This window comes from Porcisia hertigi, chromosome 34 (assembly GCF_017918235.1).
Source record: "Porcisia hertigi strain C119 chromosome 34, whole genome shotgun sequence".
Classification (NCBI taxonomy): Eukaryota; Euglenozoa; class Kinetoplastea; order Trypanosomatida; family Trypanosomatidae; genus Porcisia; species Porcisia hertigi.
Window position 1 is genome coordinate 260,633 of NC_090593.1, and position 18,250 is coordinate 278,882.

At 58.1% G+C, this 18,250-nt stretch overlaps 4 protein-coding genes across 4 annotated transcripts; all 4 read left to right on the plus strand.

The window, feature by feature from the left end:
• Positions 1-1,825: 1,825 nt before the first annotated feature.
• On the plus strand, positions 1,826-6,562 carry JKF63_01658 (uncharacterized protein; the record flags this gene model as incomplete). The annotated part of the gene is made up of 1 exon (XM_067897704.1): positions 1,826-6,562. The coding sequence occupies one exon, from the start codon at positions 1,826-1,828 to the stop codon at positions 6,560-6,562; it is 4,737 nt and encodes a 1,578-aa protein (XP_067753861.1).
• Positions 6,563-7,970: 1,408 nt separating this feature from the next.
• JKF63_01659 (uncharacterized protein) lies at positions 7,971-10,979 on the plus strand (the record flags this gene model as incomplete). The annotated part of the gene is made up of 1 exon (XM_067897705.1): positions 7,971-10,979. One exon carries the CDS (start codon positions 7,971-7,973, stop codon positions 10,977-10,979), a length of 3,009 nt encoding a protein of 1,002 aa, XP_067753862.1.
• An 857-nt stretch (positions 10,980-11,836) lies between these two features.
• Positions 11,837-14,905, plus strand: JKF63_01660 (uncharacterized protein; the record flags this gene model as incomplete). Its single annotated transcript, XM_067897706.1, has 1 exon — positions 11,837-14,905. One exon carries the CDS (start codon positions 11,837-11,839, stop codon positions 14,903-14,905), a length of 3,069 nt encoding a protein of 1,022 aa, XP_067753863.1.
• A 1,075-nt stretch (positions 14,906-15,980) lies between these two features.
• On the plus strand, positions 15,981-16,910 carry JKF63_01661 (uncharacterized protein; the record flags this gene model as incomplete). The annotated part of the gene is made up of 1 exon (XM_067897707.1): positions 15,981-16,910. The coding sequence occupies one exon, from the start codon at positions 15,981-15,983 to the stop codon at positions 16,908-16,910; it is 930 nt and encodes a 309-aa protein (XP_067753864.1).
• Between the last annotated feature and the right edge of the window lie 1,340 nt (positions 16,911-18,250).

An 18,250-nucleotide genomic window follows, 5' to 3' on the forward strand; every position in this document is an offset into this window, starting at 1 on the left:
GGCGGAACCTCTCGACGATTTGCTGACGGGTGAAGTCCAGTCCTTTCGCGACCCAAACAGCATAGCCCGCGCCTCCTCCACTGGCAGTGCCGCCGCGGCACCCGGTTCGCGTGTCGGGTCGTTGCCCCACCCGCACAACCTGTCCGTTGACCCGCCTCGCAGCCGACTCAACAATAGATATCGCCCACCGACGTGTCCCCTGCCTGGAACGTCCACCACACAGCCGCCCCCTCCGCCGCGGGCAATGCTGTACAGCACCTCTCGCAAGCCTCTAGAAGAAGGGAGCTGGTCCGCTGCGGCGGCCGCGCATCGCAGCACACAGCCCTCCACGTCCCCACCAGTCATACCGCCGTATGTACCAGCAGCCCATACGACATGGCAGGGTGAAGAAAGCATTGCGGACATAAAGTTGGAATCGAACTCCTTGACCGCTGCTGACAAGCCAGCAACGCGTGTCGGTTCCGGTTATGACACGCATGCAACAGCAACAGCTGGCTGCCCGCCAGCTGCACACACGCCCTTGCCGCCGCCGCCACCACCACCACCACCACCAGCACGGAGTCGCAGTCACAGCACCACCCTGTCCGATCGGCACCGGCGCAGTGCTACCCGCACTCGCCACGGCATTCCACCCCCTCCCCCGAACCCACCATCACAAAACGCAACAGATGCTCCGGCCTCAAGTTTCTCCAGGCGGTACTCGCAGTCCCTCGGCACGCGTACAGGCTTGGAGCCGCCCACAGCCGCCTCCCCGCCGCTGCCGCCGCCGCCGCCATCTCCTCCCTCACGCTCAACAGCGCCATACCTGGTCTCCCCGGCTGAAGCCACGGAAAACATTCTACCGCCATCTCCACACACGCTAAGCTGCGTTTCTGCCCACTGTGATGTGCAGCCCAGCATGATAGGTTCGTTCCGCAAACCATGTAGGTCCCTCAATGCAGATCTCCTGCCCCCTCCGCCACCTCCACCGGCACCGGCACCGCGAACAGCACACACATACCTGGATGATAGCTCGATTCTATCAACGTCCTCAACGAAACGAGACGTTGCGCGGTGGACGCGTCAGTCAAGTGTTAGCGAGGCTTTTTGGCGGCGCGATGGTCGCGGCGATGGAAATGGGTACGATATAAGTAAGACCGCAGGGCTGACGGAGCGGCGCACCCCGCGGGCATCCGCGGCCCCACGACTCTCCGCTCCCTATCGAGAGAGCACTACTACAGAAGGCGACAAGCTCTTGAGTCGGAAAGCACGGAGCTCGCCCCCGCCTGCGGTGTCGGGCACAACTTTTCTAACCTCGCCAGCTCGCTACAACGAAGACGGGAACGAGAGCGAGTCGCTTCGAAATAGATGGGAAACAGTGTCACTGACATCGAGCCTGCGTAATGCAGAAGAGCGGCAGCTGCGCAAGTATTTTGCTAAGCCCGATAGAGAGGCTGGCAGTACTGCCCCGGAGCTCAAAAAACACGTGAGCTACAAGGACCAGCGTGCACGGGGCCCTCGCATTGGAGTGAATAACACTTTGGCTCGACCCTTTGAATCCGGTGGCCGAGCGAAACCGCCACTGCAGCAGCGTTCGTCAGCCATCCCCCCTCCCGCGCCGTTCACTTCCTCAGCACCTATCGTAGCGGACGTCGCGCCACCGCCACCACTCAAGCCAGAGCCCAAAATGACCGCGCCGCACCCCTATGGCCCGGAGCATCCGCAAACGTACTCCTTTTCTTCACCGCCAGAGCCAAGACTCATGTGCACAGCAGCCAAAAGTAGCCATAACGCTCCCGAGCACAGGTGTGGCGCTCCAGCGCCTCCGCTTTCGGCATCGCGTGCGATGCATCTGCAAAACCCTTCTGTCAGCCTGGGCAACTGGAATCGAAACTCGGGGTGGGCCGACGGTAGCACCTCACCTCTCGTGCAGTCAGACGTTGGTGATGCGGCACCCACTCCGGCACCGCGCACCGCCTCTGCGGTCTCAGTAGACGACTATTTTGACGTGGGCCCCGAGAAAGAGGCTCTGCTGTCACTAATGCGAGAGAGCACCCGCAGCGCGCAAGAGAGCAGGGTCAATGTCGCGCCGTCAGGCGAGGTTCAACGCGGTGAGAAGGCACTCCCCTACCCTCCCTCCACCAGCAGCCTGTCTGGTCATGACGACACACAGAGCTTTGTGGCTCCTCTCACGACGACGTCGATGTTGCCGCCGCACTACAGCGCCCCAAAAAAGCATCACTCCTACACCAAACCGTCCGCAGACACAGAGCTTCAGCAGAAATGTGAGGCAGCGCAAGCCAAGACAGAGACACTGGCGCGGCACCTGGTGAAGGCCATCAGTGATCGCAAAATACTCAAGGACAACGTGGAGCAGCTTGAGCTTCTCGTGGAGGAGTGCAACGCCGAGGTGGGTCGACTTCAGCGGGTTGTCGAAGAGCAGCATCAGGATAGTGCCACCTCCCTCGGGGTGCAAGCAGCACTGCGTGCCAAGGAACGGGAAGTGGCCGTGTACGAAGATGAAATCAGGCGCCTCAACGGAGTGCTAGACGGGTACCTCACCCGCACGGCCGCCTCCAAGCGTGCGGTGGAGGACAGCGTACATAATGGACTGGTAGCAAAGGAGGCGGAGGTTGAGGCGGCCATGGAAGAGGTGGGTCTGGCACATCTAGCGCAGCGCGAGGCGGAGGAGCGAGCGAACCAGCTTGCGAATGAGCTGGATACAGCAGTGGAGCAAATACAGTTTCTTGATGAACGCCTCGCTGAGATGGAGAGAGCGGTAGCGGCAGCACGCTTTCATGCGATACCCCCGGGCATCGTCAGAGAGCAGGTCATGAATGGGGACAACGACGACGACAACGGCGCAAACACCGCTCTCTCACACGCGAGCGCAGCGGCGCGCCTCGCCGTGCCTCCCACGAACGAAATGCGCCACTGGCCACCGGAAGCGCGACAAGCGGTGCTGCAGCTCGCCGCACAAGCGGAAGAGCTTCTTTTGCAAAATGCGGAGGGGGAACGCCACGCCTCGATGCGGCTGCAGTACGTGGAAAAAACCTGCAGCGAACTCCAACAGCACCTCGTGCAGCGCAGCGAAGAGGTGGAGCGTGCGCGCGAGACATGCCAGCAGCTTCGACAAGAAAAAAGCGCTTTGCAGACAGTAGGAGACCAGTGGTTTCAACAACTGCGCCAAGTGAAGGAGGACGCGCAGCTCGTCTCCGAGATGGTGTGCACTGCGCGGGAAGATGCAGAGGATGTGTATCTCTCCTCGCGAGTGGCGGCAGAGCGTGCTATGGAACACCAGGCCGCACGAGCAGCCGCAAGTCCACTGCGTCCCTTGCCGAGCCCATCGCCGATGGATCCGGCAACGTTGGAGAAAACCGCGCGATTTGCGCAGCAGGTTATGCACGACTTCCAGGCGATGGCGCGCTTCCTTGCAAGCCTGCGAACGATGAACATAGGGGATCGCAACGGGTACCAAATCCTGCAGATCATCGCGAGTGGCCACAGCCCAGCAGAAGGGCTCTACGTCACAGCTGATGACGACGCCACGCCGATGCGGCTCAGGGAACGGCTCTCCTCCAACGCCGCGAGCGAGACGAGGCGCCGTGTACAGGACAGGAAGGCCCGTGTACTGCGCGCCGTAGAACAAGCCTTGACTATAGAGCCCGACTCGGCCCCTGGTTTCCTCTCGCTGGCCGCACCAGCGAACCGCCCCTCCAATGACGCAACCATCATGATGGGCCTGCCGCCTCGTTCGGGGAAGAAACCGTCAACAATGGAGACTGAGGCATGCGAAGTGCCGGATGCCCTCGAAGATGCGGTGGGGAACGAAGACGAGGTGGAGGTGGAGGTTGCACTCGCCTCCCTTCACCCCTCTCAGACAGGCAGTAAGAGCATTCGTGACGGCAGCAGCGGCATAGTCCACAGCGACGTCCGCCGGCGGCCGGCGCATGATTTGGCCTTGTTCTTGCCACACCACCAAGCCTCACGCACCTCCGAGAGCAGTAGTGCCACTCCCACGTTTGCAGCCTCAATGCCATCGATCCCCCTTACGCCAACCGGCAATGTGACCTTCAGCACCGTCTCGACATCTCAGCCCAGAACGGCCAAACCAACAGAGGCGCTCACCACCCCGCCACCGTCCGTCTCACGACCGTTGCGCCTCTCCACCACGCCCTCGCAGCCACAGTCGGACGGCAAACAAGACAATCCAGAAGGTGAGGCGCCGCCCTCCGACAGGCACTCGAGTCCGACTCGCACGTCATCACACATTGCCCTAGCGACAGACTCTACGCTGATCCGCCGTAGTGGCGCCGGTGTCGACCCCGACATGTCCTCCATCAAGATCGTCCCATCCCCCTCCATGTCTCCCCAGATGTTTCAGCAGCAAACGGAGACGCAGAAACAGGCGCCGAGACCGCACGAGTCGATGCGCGAGACACAAGCGAGCATTCCACTCCTCCACTCACGCCTCCGCTCCCCCACCCCCGATCAGCTGCCTGCGATGTCACTTGAGATTGACACCAACGTGGCTCTTATCACGAATCCCATCGAACAGCTGCGGACCCCTGAGTTGTTCGTGGATGAACCACTGCCACGCCTGGGGTCTGAGGAGTATAGACAGCCGGTGCACCTAGGTTCCCAGCCCAAGGACCGCAGTACCACCGCGCGTCCGTCTTCTACGCCGCACCCTGGCCCGCACTCCGTGACGCGCCGCAGCCACAAAGCGGGTGATGGGGAAGAAAGCGCTGCACCGCTACGGCAGGGAGACCGGCGCCGTCGTGACGCCAGTAACGACAGCAATGAAGATGAGGCCACGCTCTTCTTCCGCGATCCGCCTCGCGGTGAAGTGCAGGAGGTTACCTCTAAGCCAACGCCAGCCTCGCCGAAGGGGCAGCACTCTCAGGTGAAAGTGGATCTTCTTAGAGATGACCTGCTCATGTCGTCTCGCAAGACCCTGGCGGAAGCCACGACCTCGGCGCCGGCGTCCTCCCTCTCCTCGCAGCGCTCCTCTGTGGTCGAAGAAGAAGCCGACGTGGAGGAGAGGGATCCGTGCGCTGGTGCACCAGCGGCACCCCTTTCTCTGTCCCACCAGTCATCTCTGAAACAAAGCCATACAGCAGCCTCGCCTCGAAGTCGCAGTGTTGACGACAACGAGCCGTCCTTGAGCTTCTCGGCGCCACCACCGCCTATGCGACTCTCATACTCTCAGGGACACCCAGAAAAAGCGGCTGAGGACGAGACCCTCCCGCGCAAGTCTCTTTCAGACGAGGCCCTGTCAGGCATCGATCACTTGCGAGCGATACCGGGCACAGGCGACACGGCGGTCGTTTCCCACAGCGCATTGCCCTCTCCGTCGGCCAAGAGCAGCAGCTTCGTAGACTCCTTGGAGTGGGGGTCGCACCAGCCACGCCGGATACCAGCGCTGGATAGCGGACCGTGTCTGACTGGATTAGCAGGCGCGGTTGCTGCCCCTCCCCGTCTGCAGCGCTCAGCTGGCTCGTCGTCATCGCCTGCAGCCCAGCCTCCTCTATGCACCACCATCCCTGAGCCAACGGCGGCAATAGGTGCTGCTGTCGGTCTTAGACGCCACAGCTGCGGCGGTAGTGAACCTGCGATGGCGAGCGTGTCGCTGGATCGTCCTTTGCTAGATGTTACACCGGCGCTCGTGGAGCCGCGGCGCCCCTCTTTGTCAGCGCGGTCCGAACCCGCGGCAACGCTCAAGAATGCTGTGACCGCGCGCGGTCCCGTAGACTCCGCCGTAGCAGTAAGTGCAAGACCGTCGACACCGGTGGAGCAAACCTTGCCCCTCTCAAAAGGGGGAAAGGCGTCACGCAGTACGTCAGAAGTGGTCATTCACGTTGACGACGTTGATCTCCTGCGATCGGACAGCAAGATCACCGCAAACACCTCATCATCGACACCTGCCCACCGGCTTCCAAGCATCACCTCGACCGCAACGCCTGGAAGCCCCCTGCGCGCGATGGAAAGATCTCATGAGGCATTTGGTCTACCTGGTGTGATCTGCGACGACAAACCTGAGAATCTGGGTAGCTCCCACTCATTCCCCGCCGAGCTTCCGCAAGCCGTCCTCGAACACCCACGTGAGCTACCGAGTCGCGCAGGAAGAAAAACCGCACCGCACAGCGGCCCCCGCGAGGGAGCAGCACCTGCGCCCCTTCCCGCGGTAAATGTGGACACACCAGAGTCGAACACACTTAACCTCCGACACGACTCCCCCCCTCCGGCATCGCTGATGGGGGAGACAGCGACAACCGACCGGGGTCGATCCCCCTCCTCACCTGCTGTAGCCGTGGAGCCTTCACCCATGACCTCAACGCCGCGTAGCGCAGTCACCAGTCAAGATGGCCAGCCCGGCATGCCGAACTCCACCCTGACAGAGAGAGGAGTGCCGGATGACGCTGCGGCAAGGCGCCGTGAAGATGTCGCCAATATATTGAAACGAATAAGGGCAAAGAAAGAGCAGGAGAAAAAGCAGTGTTTTGAAATGGACGCGCCTGCAACCCCCACGGCAAGTGAGGGCTCCGTTGCGATACCGAAAGAAGTGAACTCCCCCACGTAACGTATCGCCCATGCCCCCACCCCTGTTTCCCTGGCGCCTCTTCCAATTGCAGAAACAAGCGAGAGAAATCTCATGAAGACACGCGAATGCGTCTCATCCAGCCCTTTTCGCCCACCACGTCTGGTATAGCAACCCTTCTCTCCCCCCCCCGCCCCCTCCCATCCCTTACCGCGGCCAGACCGAACCTACCGCGCGCCTTTACACGCGTGCCTCCCTTATGCCTTCACTGTCCACTTGGATTGTGTAGCAGTGGTGACGGTGGATCCTCCTCTCTCCGTCATTTTATTTTTGCTTGTGTGCTCGTCTTTTTTTTCCGTTTAGAGTTCGCCCCCCCCCTCTTTTTGTTCATTTGTTTTTTTCCCTTTCACGAGCCCCTTCCCTCTTTCCTCCGCCCGCGCAACGCGTCTCTCTCTCTCTCTCCCATCTCTGTGAAGGGGCGAATACCGGTTGTCACATTTTGCTTCTGTATATATATTTATATATATATATACATGGACACGCCAGTGTGTGTGTGTGTGTCTACTTCATCTGTTCCAAGGCAACAAACCCCGCCTAGTGCAACCTTTCTGGTTCGCCTCTCCGCGTAACTCTCCTCCCTTGTGTATACGGCATTTTCCCCCTCGTGCTGGGCCACAAGCCCTGAGACACTCGCCAACATGTGCCTCGTTCTATACCTCTACACATCCCCTCCCCCCCTCCCCCTCGCAACATACGTTTTGAGTGGGCCTGGTCTTATTGTATTCACACGTTGCGCTTAATGGGCTCCCACCTAGCGTACATAGACACACACACACATATATATATATATTTAATATTCAATAGAAGTCGCCAAAGGCCGCGTGCGCACCGCCTTGACGTATATCCTTCACCTTTTTGTTGTTGTTTCCGTCTGGGTACGGGGGCTTCGACTGCTGCAGCGGCACGCACTGCTCTCCACATCGAAGGTGCCGGTAGAAGAGCACCTGGGGTAAGGAAAAGGTTGCACAGCTCTTCAGACAGGTTAGCGGCCTGCAGTCTGTGTTACCAATACTCATCACACTAAGCTCCTATACTCCACTATACACCACGGCGCTCATTTAACGGTCTGCACCGCACAACTTACATAGATTACACCATCGCACACATCCGTGTCCCTGTGAATGAAGGTGAGAAGGTTGTCTGCCTTTTTTTTCCGCGAAGGCCCATTGCAACTCTTCGCCACTGGCACCCCCCTCCCCTGCCCTTCACACACGCGCCTGACCCCTCCCCGCTGTTGGTGAACAAAGTGTGCGCATCGAACGGCTAAGGACATTCGTGTCACCAACTTGTGTGGAGGAGCAAGAGGAGGAGGCGAATTCCTCAACTTGGTGGTGCCAACTCGCTGTGCCTGCTCTCCTGTCTCTCTTCCTGGCCCACTATAAACGTATCCATGACGGATGCAGACTCCATCGACACCCCACCGCGGGTTGTGCCACAGACCGCACCAGGGGTCAGCCCCGTTACAATCGGGGTGATGGATCGATCAAACCAGCTGCAGCAACAGCGAGGGTTGGACCTGCAAGACGTCTTTCAGCCCTCCAAAACTGAAGGCGGACAGACGGAGCACCGAGAAACTGAACGGCAGAGAAGTGACAACCGTAGCAGCACATCTTCCTCATCCTCATGTATGGTGTACAAGCCATCGATGACCGTCACCGCCTCTCGTGCGCGGGTCCCTTCGAAGGATATCCTCTACGGGCGACGCACTGACCCTCAACACTCCACATCTCCCTCTCGTATGACGGTCACCAGCCCCTTTGTCGGGAACAGAGATAATACGCATAGCGGGCACGAAACATCACAGCTTGATCTACCACCTACATCCTCATCGGCGAGTCCCGGGCCGTCTCTCGCTCAGCGGTACCGTGAAAATGCCGCGACAGCGCACACCGTAGCAGCCAGCGTGGCTTCCACCTCAGCAAAGTCCACATCCCCTTCTCGTAGGAGTCGCATCGCGAAGTTTATCGTTGACGTTGAAGGCGATCCGGACGTCAGCACAGATGCGCTGCTAAAGCGCATGCAGGCGAAAGAGAGGGAATTCGATGCAAAAATACATCAAATCCACCACACCTTTCAGAACGCAGGAGAGCAGCTCGTGGTGCGAGACCAAATCATCTCCCATCTGAAAGAGGAACTGGCAAGCCTGCGCACGGAAGCGTCGCGGATACCAAAAGAGTACCACGCACGAGAGGAGAAGCTACTGCTCCGTGTAGAGACTATGATGAATGAGCTGTCAGAAGAACAGAGGCGTGCCCATCACGCCCGCCGCTCCGCCGAAGAGGATGTAGGCGGTGTCCGTGAGTCTTTGCAGACGGCTGAGCAGCAGCTAGCGCAGCAGCAGCGCATATCCGATGATTTGCTGCGACAACTGCGTGCGAGTGACAAGGCCCTTCAGGAAGAAAAGCAGCGGCACACGACAGCGCTTGCGGAGAGTCGGCGAGCCTACGAGGCCAAGCTCAGTGAACTCCAACGAACCTTCCGCTCCATGGAGAAGGAGGTGGCCAAGTCGCGATCACGTCTAGAGGATGTGGAAAAGGACCGCTGCCAGCAGCAGGCAAAACTACTGGAGTTGGAGCTCAGCGGCCGGCGGCGACTCTCCTCTGAGACGGTCAAGGCTAAGGAGCTCTTGACCGAAAACGAAGCCCTGCGCGACGAGGTGGAGGTCGTGCGCCTCAGCATGGCGCGCCTTCTGCGATTGATGAGTGAGGTGCCTGCCATGTCAGAATACCTCCAGTGGAATGAACTAAGCAGCGAGTTCGTCTTTCTCGGCTACCCTACTCGGTACTTCGATACAAGCTATCGGGGTCGAGGGGTGGCATCCTCGCCGTCATCCAGTTGGCGCACGGGCAGCCGTGGTGCCTCTCCCAGGCAGCAACAACGCTCTCCAGCGCGGCGCCATGGTGCGGGTGGAACCGCAGGCGATGACACCAGTCTTTACAAGCACGGGCCGTCGAGGCATTCCTCTGGCTACTATCACGACGCAAATGTGTCCAGCGTATCTGTGGGCGATACGGGTGTCGAAGATGGCGTCTATGCCGGTGTTGCAGCCTCGCTTTCCAAGAATGTTTGGCTCAATGGCCGATGGGCTCAGGAAATGTTATCCATCATCGCTGCAGAGAACAACTTCACTCGTCTGAAACGAATAAAGCTGCTGGAGCTGGAGGAGGCCGCGCAGCTCAGCGAGCAGCTTCCGTCCGCCCGCGACGTTCTGGAGTGCCGACAGCCAGAGCATCACTACTGGATTCCGTACGCTGTTTTCATGGAGGCGCAGAAATTCAAAAACAAATACTATCCGAGACTCCCTGCCATGTCGCACTTTTCTCCCTTTCTCATTCAACTCAACAAGATTTGGCGCACAAAGCTGCAGGACCGGCTGCGCGTCATGCAGCAGCAGAAGCAGCAGCAGCAGCGGTCCTCCCATGTGGGGTGCAGCACCGCAGAGGATAGTCGATACTCGATGGGCACGCGAACTCGCGGAAGCGACACGGGCGATCAGAGAAGTAGCAGCACGAGCCGCCTGACAAATCGCTGCGACGTCGCACCTCCACCAAAGCCGGGCGATCTTTTTTCGGAGTGGACGCGGCAGGAGTCTCGCATGGACGAAATTCGTGCTGAGCACCACCGCCTGCGCCGCGAGGTGCGCCTTCACGTCAGCAGCCAAAAAAGTTTGCAGCTCTTTCGACTGTACGACGACTTGGTTCGTGGTGCCCATCAAACCATCGGCGACGTCCTTCGGCTGGCAGAAGATCTCTACGACAACGCGTCAGCTCAGCACTATTCAGGGGCAGAGGACCGGGAACACGCATCTGCCAGTGCCCTTTGCGAGACGAAGCAGCAGATGCAACCAAGTGAGGAGATTACTGGGCTCGTTGCAGCTCGGGACCAGCTGCTGCGTATCGTGGAGCAAGCATCTGAACGCGTGTGTGATGTCGGAGACTCGCTGTCCAATCGAATGATGTCGTACTACAATGATCTACATCAGCTCATTCACATGCTGCACCACCACATCCGTCAAGCACGTGAGCGCAGTCGTCACAAGACACGTGCTCACGTTAGCAACGACGGTACAGAAAGCAACAGCAGCGCTAGCAGCTCCACTGCCCAGTCGTCCGGAGGCGCCTCCAACACTCTGTCGTCTACTGCAGAGCTTCAACGACGACCTCTCGGGCTTCTCTGGGACCAGTACGGAATGGCCCGCGGTGCTGGCGCCGATGGGGATCGTGCTGAGGATGCCGCTACAGTGCCTGGAGCTGGGAACAGCGACGCACTGTTGAAGCTGGCCGCCAGCGTGCTGGACTTTGGCGAGGAAGTTCGCCGCGAAGTCACTCAAGCCACCGCCGCTCTTCATGTAGTTGCTGAACAGGCGATGAAGGAGGCAGCACAGTGCCATGGCGCGTAAGCAGTGAGGGAGTAAGGGGAGAGTCTATCCCAGTTTCCCCAATCGGCCGGCCCCCCCTCCCCTCACCTCTCCCGCTCACCGCTTCAATCCTCGTTGCCGCCCCCACATATAGACGACAATGGATGCAACGTAAATTCGACCTCTCGGCACTGGGAAGTAGGTGTGTCAGTGTCTTTGTTACCCCCCCCCTCCCACCTCTCGTTCTCCCCCTTCTGGACCTGTACAGTGTGTGTGTGCGTATGTGTGTGTGTGTGTGTGTGTGTGTTTCGCTGTACCTTTTTTTTGGTTTCTGTGGGTGACTATTCAAATATGGTTCCACCTAGCGGACGACGACAACCGTCGTTCAATCACACACACACACCCTTCTTTTGCGGTGCCACAGGGGTGAAGTCTCCACTGTCTACATACATGCTGCCCCCATCCTCCCCCCCCCTCCATTCCTTGGCCCCTCCCCCTCCTCGCCCCCTCCCTTACCCCCCTCTTTCAAGAGGATCAGCAATAAAAGGGTGGTTTCTCTCGTTACTTCTTCCCTCTCTCCCCTTTTTTTGTACGCCACCTGACAACGGATCCCCAACGTCTGCGCCCCCCCCCCCCCCCTTCCCCTTGACACATACAACCGAAGGAGGAAGAGGGAAGAAGAGTAGAGTTAAAAGGCGGGATACACAACAACAACATTTTTTTTAAAGAAGGACTCCTGAAGCAACAGCGCACATCTGCCGACTAAAGAGTCACCGCCCTCGGTGCCCATTGGTGGGTAAGACCAAGTTAGAGCTGCCATCGAATCAATCGAGCGAGGTGGAGGAACAGCGACACGAATTCAGCAGCAAAATAAGAAGAAGCAAGAAGCCTGCCTAATCATGGGTGCGAGCGCGACTTCACCCCCACCACCGCTTCTCTCCACTCCCAATCGATTGTCCTATATCGCCTCCTACTGGCCATCCGTAGCGCATTGGAGTGGGTCGGATTGGGAATGTCACCAACAAAGGCTTCCACTTGCATGGATCTCTGCCAGCCCTGCAGCACGCCTCGTTGCGGAACAACGGCACGCGTGGGCGGTACTTCCCTTCACGCACATCGAAGCCCGCCCCTCCAAAGCAGAAGCGGACGGTGCCTCGAAGAGCAGAGTAGAGAACATATTTGGGGTCACTCTAGCGAATGCCACCGTCCAGCCGAGAGTGCTGCAGACCGCTTTGGAGACGAGCAGTGCAAAGAGATGTGCGACTGGATGTATCCTTGCTTCATCGCAGCAAATCACGCGGGGAAGTAGGGATGGGAGTGCACTGTCCTGGTGCCGGTGGGCCGTGGAGAGGCTGGCCGACGTCGGTCACGCAGCCTCGCCGGCGAAGTGTGCGTCGGTTGCCTTTAATTCTTCCCCGTCCACGTCACTGAGAGAGGCCAACGGCGGAAGCTCCGCAGCACGAGGCGCAACAGACGTTGCGAATGCTGCTCGAAGCTGTGGTGTTCATATTGGCGGGCTCACAGTAGTATTAGTGTCGGGTGCGCACGAGCTCGACGCGGGTGGTGCTGAAACCGCATCGCCAAGAGACGGCACATCAAGTCACGGAGTAGTGAAGCGTGAAGACACCTTACCTACGGGTCCCAGAGGCGATATGACGGCACTTGGCCCACAATTCCTTTTCCCCTCCACCACGTCGTGTGGCGGCTCCGTCGCCTCGATGCTGTCGGTCCCACCCAACGCAGCGATGTACAGGAGCATCGACGAATTTCTCAAGGAGGAACACATGCCCTCCTCCACCGCCAGTATTTTCCGCTCGGGGGCTCAGCTTCACGGTGACGACGGTGGTGCTGAAGATGAAACCTCACATGACCCGAAGACAGCCACATCCGTATATGTGGTGCAGCAGCTCGCTGAGCTGCGGCACCAGACCCGTGAAGCGAAACTGCGACGGGTCTCATCGGCTCCCGTGTCATCACCGGAGCTTTTTCTCACAGTGTGGTACCGCCAAGTGTTTGTGAGCACTGCGGAGGCGACCAGCGAGGTGCTGTGTGGTGTCTCGCAGTGGTGGTTGCAGCGCCCAATACGGAGAGATGAGCTTACCACGACGGCACAGGAAGCCCTCCGCTTTACGCACAGGAAGCCCAGTGCCGGTGACAGTGGAAGCTGCGCGGACCCACCAGCGCTCCCGCCGCCGTCGCTGCACATCAAGTACGTTTCCGATGTCTTCACGGATTTTTGGTGGCCCCATCGCCTCACGACAGCTGTGCAGCACCGCCTCGTAGGCCTGACATCGCACCTATCGTGGGTAATGAAGTCGCTTCTACAGGTTTGGATGATGCTCGTTGCATTTGTACAAACCGCCCTTCACGGTGTGTCGACAACAACGCCGCCATCCGACGCCAGTAATGTACGGCACGACGGCCCGAGCCATCGACAGAGCGTCCCTCCCGTAGACCTCGTTTCGGCCTTTTACAAGATGGGAAAGACGTACGGAAAGCATCAGATGGCAGCTCTCGATGTGAGTCACACTGGAGTGCGTGGCGTCCATCTACTTGCCTGCGCCATCGGAAGCGTGACGACGTCGATTATGGCAAAAGACGGCCAATCATCTGTGCTGCATCGTGAAGGATTGCGGGCACTAGACGTAGCTGGGTGCTTGCAGCTGCACCACCGTCGCGGGGAGCTGGACACCCTATCGCACATGCTGAACCAACTGTACATTCACGCGGCCAGCGAAGTGGCTGTGGGATCCCTGAGTAAACCCTCTGACACACTCGCCGTCGTCGATCTCCTCCTCTGCTTATGCCTGCAAGATGGCGTGTCGCTTTCTCGTCAGTCCGCTGCCGGCCTCGCACTGGGCCTTTTTACTCACCACGGCCACCTGACTTGGGTGTGTGGCGCGGGTAGTGACATGGACAATGCCGCTTTGCGTGAACTGGGCCAATACGCGCTGCTGGTGGAAGCTGTTGTTGCGACGCAGCATCCGGAACCGCGGCACGCACCGACGTGCACCTTACGAGCACTCGATCTGACTAGTGCACTACGTGTCGATGACGTGAACCCGTTAGGGTACTTGACGCGGCTGGAGCAACTCCTACTACCCTTCACCTACGTTGATGATGTCGGCATTCGTGGCCTGGACGGCCACACATACGCACGCGACCTGAGCGCATTTTTATCGCTGTGCAGTACAGCCAAGGCAAATGAATTAACCGATCTATCGAGCAACGCAAAGGAAACGCTGCAGTCCACCCTGGACGCTCTGCAACACCTCACGACCACCATGCCTGGCGAGGGCACTGCTCAGGCGAATGGAAACAGCAAGAAGCCGTGCAATGGCGTTGTCGAGGCACTCCAACAGAGGTTCTGCAACCACCTGTATCATCTCGACTTCACATACTGCCTCGGTGTCTCAAACGTGAAGGGGCTGGCGTGCCAACAGCGGCTGGAACTACTGAACCTTAGCCAAACTCGAGTCGGCAAAATTGGCTTGTTCGGTGGCGATGACCATCCCCGCTGCACGCCACCCCTCCGACTCTTCATTGCGGAAATGTGTGAGTACCTCAGCGACCTCAGCGGCCTCGCTCACATGAACACACTCGAGTGTGTCGTCGTGCGCAGTGGCTCCCTTGGTGATGATGGGCTGCGCTCTATGTGCACACCTGCGTTGCAACGCCTGCAGCTGGTGGATCTGAGCTACTGCGATCGATTGCACCATGTTGGGTGTCTAGTGAAGCTGCCTGCCCTGAAGACACTAATCCTGGACAGCACCGATGTAACCCCAGCGGAGGTGAAGGAGCTGCGTTCCAGTCGATCTCTGCACACGCTGTCGTTGCGCTTCTGCTCCGATTTCGCCTGCATCGGCGAGGACCTGAGGGAGCTGGAGGCAGTCGTGGGCACTTTCTCGGCGCTCAAACGGTATATATACGAGGACCTCGCTGGGGATGATGAACTGCGCAAGAAATAACGTGTTGTTGGCGGGCAGGAGGTGCTCAAAAAAAAAAAGACCCACCGTGGGGCAAAAGCATTGCGCGAGTCCCCATGCCAGAACGAACGTTCACACGTGGAGCTGCCATCCCACGCCCCTCCTCCGCTTCCGCCGCATTCGCCTCCCAACATCACAAATGCAGAGCTAATGAACAACTGATAATAACGGGCAAGAAGAGTAGATGAGTGAGGAATGGGGACGAAAGTGGAATGGCCTTGGCATACAACACCCGGTGCCTCGCTTCTTGCCCTTTTATCCCCATCTCCCCGGGTGCGTGAAGAAGAGGGGGAAGGGGGAGGGGGGTCCTCATCTTCGCCCTCATTCCGGCCTTTACTTCTGTCAAAAAAACTTTCATTTTTTTCCGTTTGTTTCAGCTTTCAGGTACACACACGCACCCATGCATTTTTGGCGCGCATCAGTACATCGCCCCCTCCCTCATCTATCAACACTTGATAAGAAGGCTCAGCTCCTTTCCTTTTGCTCCTCACTCTCGCCATGGCCAGCTCTCAGGCAAAATTAGGGCCCCCGTGTGAAAACAAAAAAACAAAAACAGGGGTGGGAGTGGAAAAGGTCGCTAGAGCACTCCGAAAACCCGCTACGTCGCCATAACCACCGTAATAAATCCCCTCCTTCCGACCCCTTCAACCAAAACAGCTTGGCAGAGGTACCACCTGTGCTCTATGTAATGTTCCTCTCGACTACTCCTCCTTGTGCTTCTTGGACCACGCCTCCTCTCACCGGATACGAAAGCTAAACGAACTGCCCCTTTGAACAAACACACACACACACAGACGTCGTGTGACCGGCTAGGCTTTTTTCTTCGCTGTCTGTGTGTGCGCTCTCTTCTTTTTCTCAAACGCACACAAGTACCCTTGGGCGAGTCGAATAGGGCATCAGCAGCATCGCCACTCCCCTAGGAAATTTTTCAATAACCCCTGTTCTGTTCTGTGTGTGTGTGTGTCACAGTTCCATTTCAAGTGTGTTGTTGTGCAGCATTCTTTACCCCACACACACACACACACACGCGCGCGCGCGCAGAAGTGTAGGGTATAAGATGGACCCCTCTGCCTTTGGGATGATGACTGGCCGCGGCATGAGCCGTCCGGCCGAGGTGCGCGATGCCCGTGACACGGCGGAGACGATTCAGATCTCATCCATTGCGCTGCTGAAGATGCTCATTCACGGTCGCGCCGGCGTGCCCCTGGAAGTAATGGGTCTCATGATAGGTGAGGAGATCGACGAGTACACGATTCGCGTTGCCGATGTCTTCTCGATGCCCCAAACCGCCACCGGTCAGTCCGTCGAGGCGGTCGATCCAGAGTACCAGGTCCACATGCTGGACAAGCTGAAGCTGGTCGGCCGTCACGAAAACGTTGTGGGGTGGTACCACAGTCATCCTGGTTTCGGCTGCTGGCTCTCCTCGGAGGATGTGATGACCGCCGCGGGCTATGAGAATTTGACCCCACGCAGTGTGTCGGTCGTTGTGGACCCCATCCAGTCTGTACGCGGCAAGGTGGTGATTGACGCCTTCCGCACCATCCCCCAAGATATGTTGGCGATGCGGGCAATAGGCGAGTACGTGGAGCCGCGTCAGGTGACCTCAAACATCGGATTTCTCACCAAGCCATCAGCAGTGGCCCTCTCACACAATCTGAACCGACAGTACTACAGCTTGCCCATCACCTTCCGTAAGAAGAACCATGAGTTGCGCCTCCTACTGAACGTGTATCGCAAAGGCTGGCAGGAGGGATTCAAGTTGGAAAAGGCGAAGGTGTATCAGCGCGAGACACGCGCAAGCATTCGTGAGCTCATATCGCTCTCGAAGCAGGCGGAGAAGTACATCACGCAAGGACGCGACGAGGACGACCTCGGCAACGTCGGGCAGATCAACACAATGTCTCATCTGCAGATGGAGGCAGAAAACATTATTCACCGTAACCTCAATCAGTCTATCGGCGCCATGATCAACGCTGTGGTTTTCTGATGTATTGCCTTATTCTCCCCCTTCCTCTCACGACTTTTTTATTGGATGTTTTCTCTTTTTTGTGTCGCTGTCCTTTCGATCTCGTTCAACGGAATTCAGTGCCTCTCTTTGTCCGTGTCTGTGTCTGTGTGTGTGTGTGTGTGTGTGTGTAGGAGTGGGGGGGAGGGGGTCTCACGTTGGTCTGTGCGTGCAGGAGGACGACGACGACGGCCGGTGTGTAAGCAAACTCTTCGCATTTTTTCCCTTTGATATGTGCGCGAATCTCAAATGAATGCAAGCAAAAAAATGGACTTCTCGACGTACTCCTCAAATGACCTCTCCCCACGCCTATCCCAAACCAGCAGCCTCTGCTGGGAATGGCCCGTTTGCGGTACCGCCATCTTCCGAACTAATAGAGGTACTGATGCAACCCCCACCCCACCCTACACCCGTGTGTCCCATCCTCTTCCCCCCCCCCCCCCTCCACACAGACACACACACACACTCTGGATTGTCTGTAGAACGCATCACCTACGCAGAATTGAGCACCGATGTTCAGTGCTGTTTCGACTCTCTGCCGACGAGAATCATTTTTTCCTTCTCTGTTTTCCTCTTTGTTTGGGCGGATCCACAGTGAAGGACGCGCTGCTCGGAAAGAGAAACGCAGAGTAGCACTGTAGGTAACAGCAGTGTGGTAATGACCTCTCCAGCTTGAGCACATCCACCCGAGACAAGAACACCAGGGCGGGGCGGGGTGGGGTGGGAGGAGAGCGGCTACACAAGCAATGCCGTGTAGCAAAAAGCTGTTGCAGTGTGTTGCATTGCCACGCCTTTGGTTGCAAAAACCTCTCAACGCTCTATGGTAGACTCGCCTTAGAGAGCTGGCACTGCTCCAGCAACAGGTATGGCACAGCAGAGCTGCCGAGCACCACCATCACTACCCTGTGACTCTGTCTATGACCTGATCTAGACAAAAGTTTCTGCGGTAAGTCTACCAACTATAAAATCAGTCCATCGGTTACCGCAGATTTCTCTTCATTCCCACGTGAAGTCAGTCAAAGCAGATGCGCAGGAGTATCTGCAAGATGTGGACACACAGGAGGAGAATAAAAATGGCTAATGTGACCCCCGCTCTCCGCAGTGCACGCACACGGGAGGGGGGGGGAGGGGGAAACCTCGAGACGGAAGGCGATAAGCCCTCTGAAGCTGGAGAGGGGTGACAATGGTATCTAGATTGAGCTGGTAAAGAACCATCCACGTCTCTGTGTGTGTGTGTGTGTATGTACATATGATTCTGACTCCATCCTTGTACTACGCCTCACTCCGTATGAGAGTCATCTCTGTTGTGCCCTCTCACCCCT